Below are 14,627 nucleotides of genomic sequence, written 5' to 3'. Positions count from 1 at the left end.
AAAACCCACGCCGCCCATTTATCAGATGTCTTCGCTGTCCACGACGGACTGCAACCCAAGGCTTTGCCAAGGTGTATGGTTGCCGAAAAGTCTGGTTAAGAGAAACAAGTTGTGTTTGACGTGGCTTACTTTTTGCCCTCATATTTGTTATTTAACACGTGTCCTCCATCCGTATTTTTTTTAAAAGAAGGCAAGGAGGAAGAGGATTGATTCTTCTGCATAAAAAAAAATCTTCTGCATAAAAAAAAAAACATAAAAAAAAATCTTCTGCATAAAAAAAAAAAAAAAAAGAAAGAAAGAAAGAAAGAAAGAAAGAAAAAGTTGATTCGCGGGTCGCTTTGTTTTTATTTATTTTTTTCAACTTTCTATAGAATAGCGTAAATTATAGTTAATGAGCAGTGCAGAGAGTGCAAACCACAACAGTATGACAGCAGCAGCACCAACAAAAACACAGCAAGAACAATGGGTGGTCGATAATCAAGTCTTTCAGATATTCGACCTCTTTGCTAACCTTCCTCGCAACGCCAAATCCGCCTTGTATTCTCTCTCTCTCTCTCTCTCTTTTAGCTTTAATTTTCTCCTCAATCAAAAAAAATACTTTTTAGGCTTAGGGTTTCAATTTGTTGTTGTTTTTGGTTATATATGTATTTTGATGTAGGGTGGAGCTTCAACGTGATAATCACCTCGAGTACCTCACCAAAGGTCTCAAACGTCTCGACCCTTCGTTTTGCGTCTTGGATGCCAAGTATCTCTCTATCTCTCTTGCTCATATGAGAATTTTCATTATCACAAATTTAAATGGTGTACATTGTGAATTGATTTTAAATTACGTGACATTATGTTTAATAAAAGTTATATTTAGTTTCAATTTTGGAGCGATGCTAGAAAAAAAAAGTTACTGACACCAATCATGTTCACTGCCAAAGTCAAGTTCCTAAGCTTTTTGTAGTAAAAAAATAGGTTGTATCGTAGTAGCTTTAGGCGTTGTGCATTTTCGTTTTGTGGTCTGAGATTTAATCTGTTATGATCCTAAGGCTTGTGTAATAATAAGTCGAGCCTCGAGAGAAGTTATTTGTGTTAAATTAACTGTTGGTACTTTCTTTCTCGTAATGTGACATTCTTGTGCATACTGTTGAGTTATTCTTATATTGTATCATCGGCGTCTAATGTTGCCTTTTTACAGTCGGCCTTGGCTTTGCTACTGGATCCTTCACTCAATCGCTTTGCTAGGGGATTATGTTGAGCATGAAGTGGAAAATAATGTCGTCGATTTTCTTAGTCGTTGTCAGGTTTGCAGTTTCAATCAAAGCTATGTTACATTGTTTTGCTTCAAAAATTATTCATATTGTGTTTTGTTCAAGTCTCTCTCTAATATTTTGTTAGCAGCTGCAAGTATATTTAATATCACTAGCATCAAAGAAATAGGTGTCACTTTTGGACACAAATACCTCCTTGGCCTATTTTAGAACTTATGATTGGAAACTCGGTGTAGATTCCCATTGCTTTCTTCTTCAACATAAACACAAATTTCCTTTTGATCAAATAAATATTTCCTTAAGAGTTTAATTTGGGATGTATTTGCTGCTTCACTGGAAGTGTCTAGTATCCTCCATTCCGTGCTGTAAAATTGCGTGATATTTCCAGAAACTGCAGTAGTAATCATAGAGTTCAACTATTACCTTGTTTACCCTTACTTATTTAACATTAATATTGGTTTTCCAGTTTTTTTTTGGATTCATATGACTTTAATTATTTCTTTTGGGTTATGTGCAAACCATACATTCATTGGCCCTCTTACCTGACAGAATTTCATGAATTCCGTTGTTATCTTTTACTTGCAGGATCCAAACGGTGGATATGGTGGTGGACCTGGACAGGCAAGATCATGTTGTCATTGTTGATATATTTTCTTGTTAAATACTATTGGAATAATTTATGATAATTTAAACTGATTTTATCTGAAATTCCATATCTTAGTGGTGAAATGGCATTTTGTTTATTTTATTTTTTTCCCTTTGTTTGTAACTTACTATTTTCTTAGCTGTAATGCATAAGAAGTGAACTAAATGGCCTTGTGTTAGCTGATAAAAATAAATTATATTATCATGATATTAGAACCTTTATATGTGTTCGTTTTCTAAGAGAAGGGACAAATATGGGTTTCGCATGGCATGCTTTTGATCTGACTTAGTGGTGTTGCATTGGAGAAGCTATCAAATTTGGAATCATGTCATTTAATAGGATTTTTTGGTTGTTGGCTGTTTTTATTTGTTGGTCTCCTAGAGTTGCTAACTTAGAATATGTACCTAGTGCACAATGCTCCTACTTTTGCGGGGTCTAGGAGTGGTGATTGGTAGACAGCCTAACATCCAATTTGTTTTGGAGAGGCTGATTCCTGGTAACTTAGAATATAGTGGGTTTCAAATATTTCCTGTCTTTTTTCTGCATCCTTTTTCATTTTTTTTTTTTTTAATTGAAGATTATCCTGCTATTCTCTTTCACCTTCTTGACTTATTTTATGTTTCTATTTATAATCATTAACCTTTATGATCTTCTGCTCAGTTGCCTCATCTTGCAACAACTTATGCTGCCGTAAATGCACTTATTACAGTGGGTGGTGACAGATCTTTGTCATCAATAAATAGGTGGTCTGTCATGTTTGAAGTATCTCACTTCTTTTGCAATAGTGCATATTGGAGTCATTTCGAACCAAATGACATGGATTTTAAAATATTTTGCAGAGAGAAAGTGTACATGTTTTTGAAGCGAATGAAACAGCCAAGTGGGGCCTTCAGGTGTGACATCATAGTAATTGTGTATTCTATAACAATAGCTGAATTTACATGGGTGGCCAATGCTGTTAATTTATACACCTGTGTTTTCAAAGAATGTTGTTGTATTGGACCTCTATTTATTTCTCTCTGTTTACAATTTTTTCCATCCCCCTCCCTGTTTGGTAAATTTTTAGAGGGGGCGTTTATAAATTTATGGAGTGCTAACTATTTTATGCTTACTACTTGTATAAGTATGTATAGATTATGAATTTTAAGCACCATATGATTACTTTTTAATATCAGAAATCCCTTTTTATCAGGATGCATGATGCTGGAGAAATTGATGTTCGCGCTTGCTACACTGCCATCTCTGTAAGTTAGCCTGTTAATTCTCTCTCCCACTCTTGATGCATTCGCATGCTTCTCAAACATGTTTGGTGCACACACATACTTGTTACAGTTAAGAACATTGCCCTCTAATTGTGTCTCTCTATTTTATAACACAGCATGCAGTGTCTTGAGCATTGTATCAAGTAAATTGGTAGGGAAATCATTTGATGATGTAAAAAGTGAGGCCTTAAGAACATCTTTTGTGGCCTTAAGAACATTACCCTCTAATTATTTGATGATGTAAAAGGTGAGGCCTTAAGAGCATTGTATCAAGAAATGTTTCTCAAAGGTTTTGCGGACTTGTTAATGCTTTTACTGGTACATCTTTTAATTTTTCGAACCCAATGCTTGACTAATTTGATAGATCTTCCAAATTCACGTTTTCCATTGGTTTTGATTTTTGTCTCTTCTGTCATAATTTTTATTATCAAACCTTGTTCTTTGCTTCCACATGTCTGTGTAAACATTTTACAGTAGCTCTGTTCATGATTGTGTTTTAGCAAATTATTTTTCTGATTTCCCAATCTTTGGACACCACTCTTTTTGATCGACCAGGTTGCAAGTGTTCTTAATATTTTGGATGATGAACTGATTCAGAATGTTGGAGATTACATCTTAAGGTTGGTCTCTAGCTTCCATTAAGTTTGATTTTGTGCTAAGCTATCTGGTTGAGCATTCTTTTCTTTTCTTTTTAATCTTTTTTATTTATTTATTTATTATTATTTTTTATGCTTAGTTGGTCTTTCTACTTTGAATACTCTTGAATGTAGCATGGCAAGCTTACATATTGTGGTAGAATCATATATTTGTGTTTGAAAATTTAAAACATTCCAATGTTGAATGCTATTTTATTGACTCCCCATAAAAGCCCGGTCCTTCTATTTTTGAATCAATAGGGTATGTAAATGAAATCTCTAAAAATTAGGTCGTTCTAGTTAAAGTTATATAATTGTAAATAGAGGCCAGTCTGCCTTGCTACTCATTTATTGTGTAATCTATCTTTGGATTGTGATGCTTAATTCTTCATGAAATGCTGTCGTTCTTTAGGGTCTAATCTTGCTCATAGGAGCACTTGGCAATGACCTCTAGGATTTTCTTCACAATGTATTCTTTGCTCTCCCCTTGATGTACTTTTTCCCCTTTTTAGTAACTGTGAACTACTTAAACACTACATGAAAATTAAAGAAATGGTGGAATTAAAATTTAATAATGAGAAGGGATGTTTTTTTTTTTAAAAAAAAAGGGTTTAAAACCCCTCATTCTGTTACAAAAGTCATCTGGCTTGTGGGAGAAGAAGCAAAAGTGCCTGAGAGAGCTGTGAATGGTGCCATGCCAATAAAAAACAAAACTCCCCCTCACAAACAACATGGGAAATATGCAGGAATGGTAGCTTTCTTACTCCGACATGGAGTTCAGCCTTGCTGATTACAGATGTGGAAGCAGAAAACTGGTGCAAATGTGGGTTGCAATAGAAGAGTGCCTATTGAAAAGGGTCACTCATGTATTTGCTATGAACTTGGATGCCTTTCCCTGAAAACTTGGAACATTTTAAGGGAAGTGTTCTCCTTTATCAGTGGATAGAGGACAGCTTGAGATTAGTAGAAAAGGTATTTGCGGATTTGTAAAATATTCCAGACAAATATTTAGTTCCTAAGGAAGGCAACACAAACATTTCTAGTGCTGAAAAACGATCACATGGCAAAAAGATCAGATCTTCTCCTGAAAATTCAAAAAGTACAAATGCAGAAAGCAAAGAAGATGCAAAAAGTATGCTCTATATGAGGCACCAAGTACTCCCAGAAGTTCTGATGACTCACCCCATATTCTCAGTGAATACCAGTTCGCACACTCCAGATACTTTTAATGAGGATGTTGACACATTGCAAATATCCTTGCCATATAGTCCTTAAGCAGGAATATAGCTGAGATATGTTGACTTTTGTAACTGAATGTTGACACATTACAAACATCCTTGCCATATAGTACTTAAAATGCTACATGAAAATTAAAGAAATGGTAGAATTGAAATCTAATAATGAGAACAGATGTTTGTAAAAAAAAAAAAGGGTTTAAAACCCCTTAAACTGTTACAAAAGTCATCTGGAGAGAGCTGTGAATGGTGCCAAGCCAACAAAAAACAGACCTCACGACCAACATGGGAAATTCGCAGAAATGGTAGCTTTCTTAGTCTGACACGGAGTCCAGCCTCACTGATTACAGATGCGGAAGCAGAAACTGGTGCAAATGGGGGCTGCAATAGAAGAGTGCCAATTGAAAAGGGTCACTCATGTATTTGCTATGAACTTGGATGCTCTTCCCTGAAATCTTGGAACGTTTTAAGGGAAGTGTTCTTCTTTATCAATGGATAGGGGACAGCTTGAGATTAGAAGAAAAGGTATTTGGGAATTTGTACATTATCCCAGACAAATATTTAGTTCCTAAGGAAGTCAACACAAACATTTCTAGTGCTGAAGAATCATAATATAGCAAAAGATCAGATCCTCTCCTGAAAATTCAAAAGATTCAAATGCAGAAAGCAAAGTAGATGCAAATAGTATGCTCTAGATGAGGCAACAAGTTCTCCCAGAAGTTCTGATGACTCACCTGGTCACCCTGTACTTTAAGCCCTGTGAATACCAGTCCACACACTCCAGATCCTTTTAATAAGGATGTTGACGCATTGCAAACATCCTTGCCATATGGTCCTTAAGCAGGAATATAAACAAGATATTTGGGAAGCTTATTAACATATATAGCGTGTTGGGTGATGATTGGAGGTCATTCAGCTACTACAAGGCTATCCCAGTTATTGAGAAGTTCTTGTTTAAAATTGAAAGTGGAGACCAGGTCAAAGGCCTTCCCTTGGTTGGAAACTCATTGCAAGATCATATCCTGGAGATAGTGACAACTGGAAAGTTATCCAAGCTGGAGCACTTTGAAAAAGATGAAAATATATGGACAATCACCTTATTTTGTGAAGTTTGGGGTATTGGTCCCACCACTGCCCTGAAGTTATACGAGAAAGGATATCATACACTAGATGATCCAAAAATTGAGGATTCATTAACAAATTTACAAATAATTGGGTTAAAATGTCTTGATGATATCAAGTAGAGGATTCTATGTCATGAGGTGCAAGAGATGGAGCTTCTTCTTCAGAAGTTGTTCAGGATATTTTGCCTGCAGTGATCATCATCTGCAGAGGATCATTTAGGGCCTGTTTGGTCATCAAGTTCAAACAACAATTTTCACATTTTAAACAACATTACACACATTTCCACACACTTTTTCACCTACACGTATTTCAAAAAACTCCAAAAAACTCTAAACAACAATTCTCAAACTACTCTACCAAACAGCCCTAAGAGAGGATATGAAGAGGATTTGGTTTTCAGTACTCACAGTAAGGAGGGTACTGATTCTGGTGTTGCACTTGGTCTATGCACATATCCTGGACATGAGCTGCGGCACCACATAGATTTGAAGGTATACCCAAGGTACATATGTGCATTTAGAGTTTTGGACTAATAGCTTGCACAGGGAATGATGTGTTGAATAGGAGGTTGACATTGTTGGCAGAATCTGAAGGATCCCAGCTTGATGATACAGGGCTGTTTCCGGCAACTCACAGTCCAGGTGGTAAATGGGGCAAGAGCGCCAGTTGAAGTTTGAAATTAAACACAGAGAAAGAGGTGTTTGATTTCCTGGGATTTCCTTGGCTTGAACCACATGAAAGGAATCTGTGAGCTAGTTTGTATAAGCATGCTGTACATAGGATCTACCATGCTTGGTTCTGTACCATAATAAACTGAAAACTCCCTCACTCTTATGTTGGCCGAGAGAATTTTTTTGGCATGCTTTCCTTGCAAATTATGATATAAAAACAGGTCATAGAGAGAGATTTTTCTTTGGCGTGCTAGCCTTGTAAGATATGTAATTCAAACAAAGGGTTTAACTAGGAATGGCAACAGGGTAGGGTGTGTTCGGATCAGGGGTGCCTTGTTCCCCTCTTTGGGGCAGGGAAAACCTGTTCAGGGCAGGAGTGGGGCTGGTGGGGTTTGGTACGAGTTGGAGGTATTTTCCATCCCTAATGAGTTGGTTTTGACATTAATGAGGTAGAGATGAAAGAAAAAGGGGAGGGGACAATCATGAGAGTGCTAAGAGAGAGAGAAAACAAGTGTTTTAGGGGATGATAATAGATCATGTACAAAAACAAATTATAAGGAGAACATGTCTAAAAAAGATTATCTTTCATATATATATATATAAAATTTAAAGGAAGGGATGTTATTTGAATTCATGATAGAATTGAATTGGAGGTCACTTCTTGAAGTTATTTACAATCATGTCCTTTGCTAGTTTCAGTATTCGTTGCATTGTAATGTAGCTGTCTTGATGAGTACTTGTGCAGTTAGTCTGTGGCACTGGGTAATCTGCACTGTTTTGGAAAGTTTTTGGCTGCTTTCACCTTCTGCTTTTGTTGGCAATGAGTAGAAATTTATCCTTCTGCATACTGATTAAAACAGTATTATTGGATTGCTTACTTAAATTTTGCCCTTATCTGCATTTCTTGGTTAATGTAAGTAGTTAATAGTTGTTTATTCTGCCGTCTCTCTGTAGCTGTCAAACTTATGAAGGTGGTATTTCTGGGGAACCAGGTGCTGAAGCTCATGGTGGGTATGTTTCATGCTGTACATATTTTCTCTTCCCTACATATCTTTTGAGTTGATTATCACAGCTTGCACTCAAGGTTGCTTCTCACATATTTGACTACTTGATTATTAGGTACACCTTTTGTGGGTTTGCCACAATGATTCTGATAAATGAGGTTAATCGTTTGGACTTGGCTGGTTTACTAGTAAGGCAATCTTGTCTCTCTTTGTGATGTTTGGTACAAGTTATTTCATAATCTGGCTTTATATAACTTGTGGAACAATTTTGCTGTATTGCTTGTGCGTTTATTTGTTGAGCATTTCCCTTCTGATGATTTCTGTGAACATTTTTGTTATTCTACTTTATCAAATGTCTGCTACTGTCTAGGATTGGGTGGCATTTCGACAAGGTAGGGAGGGTGGATTTCAGGGAAGAACAAATAAATTGGTTGATAGTTGCTACTCATTTTGGCAGGTAATTTTTTCCTTCCTGCCAATTCTTCAGTGTTCCTTCTTATTTATAGTGGAATTAATACAAAGAGAGTGATCAGGGAGGTGCGTTTGCATTATTACAAAGGTTACATGCTATTCTTGATGAACAACTTGCAAATTTTGGCCCACAAACTGGTGTAGCCTCTGATATATCTGGAGGGGAAGGAAGTTCAGATGGGACTCAAGTTGATGATAAGACTTGCCATTCTAAGCTGGGAGGTGAGATGTTTTTTAAATTCTCTATTCTTTATGAATAGGTTAAAATTTGCACTTGATATTTGTAGTTCTTGTCCACTTCATATATCATGTGGTCCATGTTCAAGTCTTTGTTCTTACTTGTCTGCAGGCACGAATGCTTCCTGTCCAGTAAATTTAAACAGTATTGGTTATAATTTTGTCAAACAACCTGGAGAAATGGAAGCTCTTTATCACAGATGGTCTTTGCAACAATATATACTGTTATGTGCACAGGTGCAAACTTGACCTTTGATTAAATGTTGTAGTAACTTGATGCTTGATTGGTTAATTTTGTATGTGCATCTGCCTGATTATTGCCTTAGGATTTGTTCATGAAAGGTCTGGAAAATAGGCTGTCTTTTAAGAATTTACTTTTCAGCTTTTCAGTGCTATAACTAAGTCCCTTACCTTTAATATTTTTGTGGGGTGTTCAACTATCAATTTTAAGTTTCTGAAATGAGTTTTTAGCTCTTTGGACCATGGGAACCAGGAAGAGTTGGTGGCTTTTGCTTAAGAAGGTAAATAAAAGTAGAACGTGGTGGATATCTTAAGCACTGAAGGAAACAAAGTTTGAGGTTTTTTTTTTCTCTATGCATGGATTTAGCAAATTACCTGAACTGGAAATGCTACTCTAGCAATTTTAAGCACTTTTCAGGTTCTGAAATAATTATGATTTCCAAAGTTCTTGCAACATTTAACTAATGGCCGCCCCAAACATTCCAATTAATAAAGTGCCATATGAATGTTCAATATCCTGAATTGCATAATGGCATCTTTTGACTTTGATGATGTTGTATTGTATGGTTGGTGTTTTTGGGCGAATGATTTTGTATTGGTTGTTGATAAATTGTTTTGACATGCTATTTTGTATCCTACTTCCAAGGGGTTAATATTCTGGCATAATTTGGTTGACGCAGGACATGAAGGGTGGATTGAAAGACAAGCCCGGGAAGCACAGGGACTTTTATCACACGTGTTATTCTCTAAGCGGTCTCTCATTGTCTCAACATAGTTGGTCACAGGATGAGGATACTCCACCGTTGCCAAATGCAGTAATGGGTCCTTATGCCAATCTCTTGGAACGCACCCACCCTCTCTTCAATGTTGTCTTAGATCAGTACTATGAAGCACATGAGTTCTTTGACACGCCCTAAGCAAATTTCTTACTGTTAGGTTTGTCAATCTGCAGGACTGAAGTTTATAATGTAAATGTATACTACCCTACAAATTGTTTCTGTTAGGTTAAGAGAAGCAAATATGATCATGAATTATACCATGTAATCAGGTATGGTGAATTGCAATTTGGAATTGATTAACTATGAACTTGCCATGGGAGTGTATTAAAGAAATGTGATGACAATGGAGTACTAGTTATTTTCAGATTTTTAAAGATTTATTATACCCTTTTGTTTGAAGACTTGGAAGTATTTTTTTTAAGAGTCCAATAAGTCCAAGAAAATGAGCTTTACTAAACGAGTTGTCGTTTGGCTCATTTGGGACCAAAAGTCCGGTTGTACCTAACTATACTATTGTCAGATTTTGGCCATAGCATAAGCTAATGAGCTGGAACTCTGCTTTCTATACATATAATAGTAGCTGGGGTCAATTATTTGTGTAACATAAAAAAGGATTTGGGTCCCGTTTACAGTGACCTTCTGAAAGTAACACTTTGCATTTCTGATTAGATTTGCTAAAGCTTTTGTTCCCACCGCCCTGCGACTTTTTGGTTTTGGCTTTTTGGGTGAAGCTTCTTCTAATTTATTTGTTTGCGAATAGTGTTTAAACTTTAAAGTCTAATTTTTTTTTTAAGAACATCTCTAGTACTTTCATCCACTTTCAGCAAATCAGCATTCGACACCAGGGCTGAGAGAGTTCAAATACGTGGGCCTTAATTTGAGAAATAATCAGGATTTGAAAGAGTTCAAGACCAATTAAATTTTTGTTTTCTGTTTGATAATAGTCTCATAATGCCACTATTCTTTTATGTATTTCACAGTTCATATTGCAACTTCCAACCAAAGAGGCCGGGAAGAGTTGCAATCATATTCATGGGTTTTTTTCTTTTTCTTTTGGGATGCAATCATAGGGCGTATGTGGGTGGTTTTTTTTGGGTTCAATAATAAAGAAGGAAAAATGAGTAGATAAACTTCATACAAAAAATTAGTTGGGTTTGATCCTCTCATGCTTACAATTTCACATTTTTTTTTCATATAATTTTTATAGATTAAAATATATACATTCCCACATAGACGTAGATATATGTGTGGAATATTAGATATATAGTACTAGTGTGAAAAAGTATTCTTCTAAGAATGTATAATTTAGAATTGGTGAGTCATTATTTTTACATGAGTTTACCACTTTCCTGCATGTTAAGATGATAGCAAAAATTGTGGTACAAAAGTTGTGTTTTTAAATAATCTTAAAAAATTAATGTTTTTATTTGATTTAAAAGATAATTGGATTTCTAATTATTTTAAGAAAATTTATTTTTATTGGATTTAAAAAAAATAAGTTAGATAAAAGTAAAGTTATACCTTTTGAAAATTGAACAAAAATTAAGTAAACTAAATAAATACATTTATTTATAATACCACTAAAATTTCAATTCTGTTATCTTTGAGTGAAGTGTGTACTATACAACAACAATAACAAATCCTTAATTTTAAAATTTTGGAATCGGATGTAATTATCTTCAATTGGCTTCAAAAAAAATCTATCTTCAATTATGTACTAAACAAAAAGATTCAACTATGTAATTTTATTATATGCGAATTTAACCACTACTATATTTTGTTTTTTTTCCAAAAGTCATTATGAGAGTTAAATAAGTTTGTTTGATTTATTTATTTATTTATTTTTTTTCACAATGGCCTTTTTCATGGGAACACTCTTTCAGTCTTTTGGCAAGTCAAGTCAGGTTTTATGTTTAAGCAAGAATGCACTCTATGCTTAAGCGAAAACTGAAAACTGCCAATTCCTCACTCCACCACTCATTTAGCCCCTCTTCTTCCTTCACTTATATTTAAAGATAATCCCAAAGTATGTCTATAAACTCAGACCAAAAAATGGACACGAAAGAAGAAGAAGAAGAAGAAGATCACAGAGAAGAAGAAGATGATGACGAAGATGATGGAGTACAAAAAAAGGAAACCATCTCAGATCAATCACCACACACCATCCACGCTTCACCTACTCAATCCCACATCGACAAAGAAGAAGAAGAAGGAGAAGAAGGAGAAGCAAAGTACACCATCTCAGACCAACCATCACTATCATCACCTCCTCAATCCCACATAGACCACAAACCCACATCACCACCAAAAGCATATACCCCATCATCCTCAGTCTCTTCTCTTTGCTCCAACTCCAACCCATCCTCTCCTCCCACTTACAGCCATGAGTACAAACTCCCCTCCGCACCCAACAGAACCCCACCACCAAAACCGCTGGCCGCGGTGGCTAACCGGTCGTTCAAGGCTGACCCACTTGTGTTCACCACCAGGGTGGACCCAGAAGCCCAACACGGCTACACCAGCGTTAGAGAAGTTCAAGAAGGGGTTGTTGTTGATGTTGATAGTGGTTTTGGTGTTGGTGGTGGTGGTGGTGGTAGTAGAAGACTGAGACCAGATCCGTCTATTCTCAAGAAGACGAGGAGGGACAACAACATGATGAAGAAAACGTTTTTGGGTTTAAGGATTTGTGCGTTTGTGTTTTGCTTGATCTCCTTTTCGGTTATGGCGGCTGACAAGCAAAAAGGTTGGGCTTTGGATTCCTTTTACTGGTACAAGGAGTTCAGGTAATGTTTCTCTCTCTGTCAGTTAGTCAGTCAGTTACTCACTCAAAGAAAAAAAAAAAACACTTAAAAGAAAGAAAGAAATTTGTTTCCAAAACAAGGTTTTAAGGCAGTACCCTTTATTTTGTTTTGAGTTTTTGGATCATGGGTCTAAAATTGTTTGGGTTTTCAGCCACTGTAATTTTGATCGGTATTGTTATGCTTGTCAAATTTTGTGATTTTTATGTAATTGCAGGTACTGTTTGGCAGTGAATGTCATAGGCTTTGTATACTCAGGGTTACAACTCTGTGATTTAGTCAAGTATTTCACCACCGGAAGACATATAATCCACCACCACTTCCGTCGTTACTTTGATTTCTCTATGGACCAGGCAAGTCTTTGTTTGGGAATTATGGCCGAGGACTTAATTTTGTGTCAATTATTACACCTAACCCTTACCCATCTTGTGGTATATAGACATATAATATAGACTAGATTATGAATTTAAGATTTAGCATATTATGGGGGACCACAGCTTGTAGAAAATGTAGTGCATTTAGGCCCACAGAGTATTTGGACTTATGTGATGTTTGCAGTATTAATTTGCACAACCAGCTCAGAGAATCTAATAAATCCCAAATCTCTTCTGGCAGAATAAGAGATTTGTGAATAAATCCTGCCTACACCAAATGAGTTGCTAACTTCTGTACTTCAAAAAAGTATGAGTTCTTTTTACACACTCTTTGTTGGGCGTGGTCCATGGAGAATTTGCCTTAGATCACATAATTTCAGGCCATGTTCTTGTTGACTTTCCTCGACCACCTTTTTGTCACCTTTTCTCTGCCTTTTCCCCATGGTTTTATGCTGCCTCTGCTTTCTCCTATTCTGTTTATATAATTGCCACTAGGAAGAAAGTTATCACTCTCTAAAGTCTAAAGCAAAGAATATTCATGGTGGGTTTATAATCACTTTATTAGTGTGTCAAATAGCTTTTAAATGCTTATTGAGTAAGTAGTATTAGGCATAAGTTTAGATTAACTTTAATCTTTTAAATTATTATTTTATATATAGCTTTTCAAAACCTTACATTTTGTAAATACAACTATACTTTTACTCAAACCCACCCATATAATTTTTAGAAGGAGAAAATCAAGATACAAATGCAAGGGATGGAATGAACAAAATTCCTTCCTCTTTAACTTCTAGGACTGAAAGTAATCTATGCAGCACGTCATTTTCAAGTCTCATGGTCATAAACAAGGAGTACTAAATAGAAGAGTAGGTGCTTTAGCTCAAGTTCCTTGCCACCTCCTTTTTCCCATTATTCCAGCAGGTCCATAGGCTCCCACTCACCCCAAAATCATATAGTGGGGGACTTGAAGATCCCTTGAAAAGAATATGGATACCACTGGGCTCTGTTTACCCATAAATTCAGCACTTACATAAAAAGATACACATAAATATAATAGACATATTCACCTTTTCAAGGTTCAGCTGTATTTTTACTTAGATTAGTTAAAAAAAAAAAAGTAAAATAAACCAATGAAAAGAAGTTATACCAAATGAAGACATAATTAATTAAGAGCATGTTTATATGATTCATTCCAAGAATTCTATACTAATATGTAGAGCAAAATTCTGTTCTTCTTGTTTTGATATGGCAGATGTTGACTTATCTTCTTATATCAGCCTCATCATCGGCTGCCACCAGAGTTTATGTTTGGCAATCCAACTGGGGCAAAGATGAGTTTCCTAAAATGGCAATTGTGTCCGTGGGATTGTCCTTTGTTGCATTTCTGGCCTTTGCGTTGAGCTCTCTCATTTGTGGTTATACCCTTGTAAAATTTCATAGTTAAACATGATTGCCAATGTCTGGCCATATCAGTAAATCATACCAAGTCCGACTTATGAAGAACTAGTCTTTCTATTCCCTGAAAAACTAGTTTGTTGAAAAGAAAAATTAATGAAAATGAAATGTTTTAAAGCTTTGTATGATAGTAGATGCTTGTCTTTATTTTGAAACTATGGATGATTGTCATAGCCCTTTGATAAGCTTGATAAATCTGCTAATGTAATGCTGAGATTGACAGACCATTCAAACAGCTTCAAAACTCAACTAATGTGATGCTGATTTTGGGTAGTCATCAACTTTTAGAAAGTTTAAAGGTTCAGAGAAATCACAGAAAGCTGCTTTATATACATGGATAGAAGTATGGCGAATTGTAGTTTTTTAGCTTCTCACATCAATGGGAGATTCCATCGTGAATTTATTAAGTGGCATCAACTATTATGTGACAGGAAGGGAC

General features: G+C 35.8%; 2 protein-coding genes and 1 pseudogene across 3 annotated transcripts; all 3 read left to right on the top strand.

The window, feature by feature from the left end:
- Positions 1-273: 273 nt before the first annotated feature.
- LOC126714898 (protein farnesyltransferase subunit beta) lies at positions 274-9,925 on the top strand. Of its 2 annotated transcripts, XM_050415306.1 has the most exons (14): positions 276-537; positions 659-745; positions 1,184-1,289; positions 1,842-1,877; positions 2,563-2,645; positions 2,742-2,795; positions 3,095-3,146; positions 3,720-3,784; positions 7,785-7,841; positions 7,950-8,022; positions 8,205-8,291; positions 8,368-8,527; positions 8,655-8,779; positions 9,463-9,925. In XM_050415306.1, exons 1-14 carry the CDS (start codon positions 392-394, stop codon positions 9,697-9,699), a joined length of 1,368 nt encoding a protein of 455 aa, XP_050271263.1. In that variant the 5' UTR covers positions 276-391; the 3' UTR covers positions 9,700-9,925. The 2 variants fall into 2 exon arrangements, with proteins under 2 accessions (XP_050271261.1, XP_050271263.1); XM_050415304.1 differs by having other exon boundaries at positions 274-537; positions 2,563-2,795.
- On the top strand, positions 3,797-7,777 carry LOC126714899 (DNA polymerase lambda-like; annotated as a pseudogene).
- A 1,505-nt stretch (positions 9,926-11,430) lies between the features above and the next one.
- LOC126714897 (CASP-like protein 4A1) lies at positions 11,431-14,309 on the top strand. Its single transcript, XM_050415303.1, has 3 exons — positions 11,431-12,344; positions 12,577-12,712; positions 13,986-14,309. Exons 1-3 carry the CDS (start codon positions 11,590-11,592, stop codon positions 14,175-14,177), a joined length of 1,083 nt encoding a protein of 360 aa, XP_050271260.1. The 5' UTR covers positions 11,431-11,589; the 3' UTR covers positions 14,178-14,309.
- The last annotated feature ends 318 nt before the right edge of the window (positions 14,310-14,627 follow it).

This window comes from Quercus robur, chromosome 2 (genome assembly GCF_932294415.1).
Source record: "Quercus robur chromosome 2, dhQueRobu3.1, whole genome shotgun sequence".
Taxonomy (NCBI): Eukaryota; Viridiplantae; Streptophyta; class Magnoliopsida; order Fagales; family Fagaceae; genus Quercus; species Quercus robur.
Note: the sequence above shows the minus strand (reverse complement) of the source record. Positions and strands in the feature narration are given on the sequence as shown.

Coding starts and splice junctions, on each gene's coding strand:
- LOC126714898 (XM_050415304.1), top strand. CDS start 392: ATGAGCAGTGCAGAGAGTGCAAACCACAACAGTATGACAGCAGCAGCA. Junction 1,878..2,562: donor ATGGTGGTGGACCTGGACAG/GCAAGATCATGT, acceptor TCTTCTGCTCAG/TTGCCTCATCTTGCAACAAC. Junction 8,780..9,462: donor ATATACTGTTATGTGCACAG/GTGCAAACTTGA, acceptor TGGTTGACGCAG/GACATGAAGGGTGGATTGAA.
- LOC126714897 (XM_050415303.1), top strand. CDS start 11,590: ATGTCTATAAACTCAGACCAAAAAATGGACACGAAAGAAGAAGAAGAA. Junction 12,345..12,576: donor TACTGGTACAAGGAGTTCAG/GTAATGTTTCTC, acceptor ATGTAATTGCAG/GTACTGTTTGGCAGTGAATG. Junction 12,713..13,985: donor TTGATTTCTCTATGGACCAG/GCAAGTCTTTGT, acceptor TTGATATGGCAG/ATGTTGACTTATCTTCTTAT.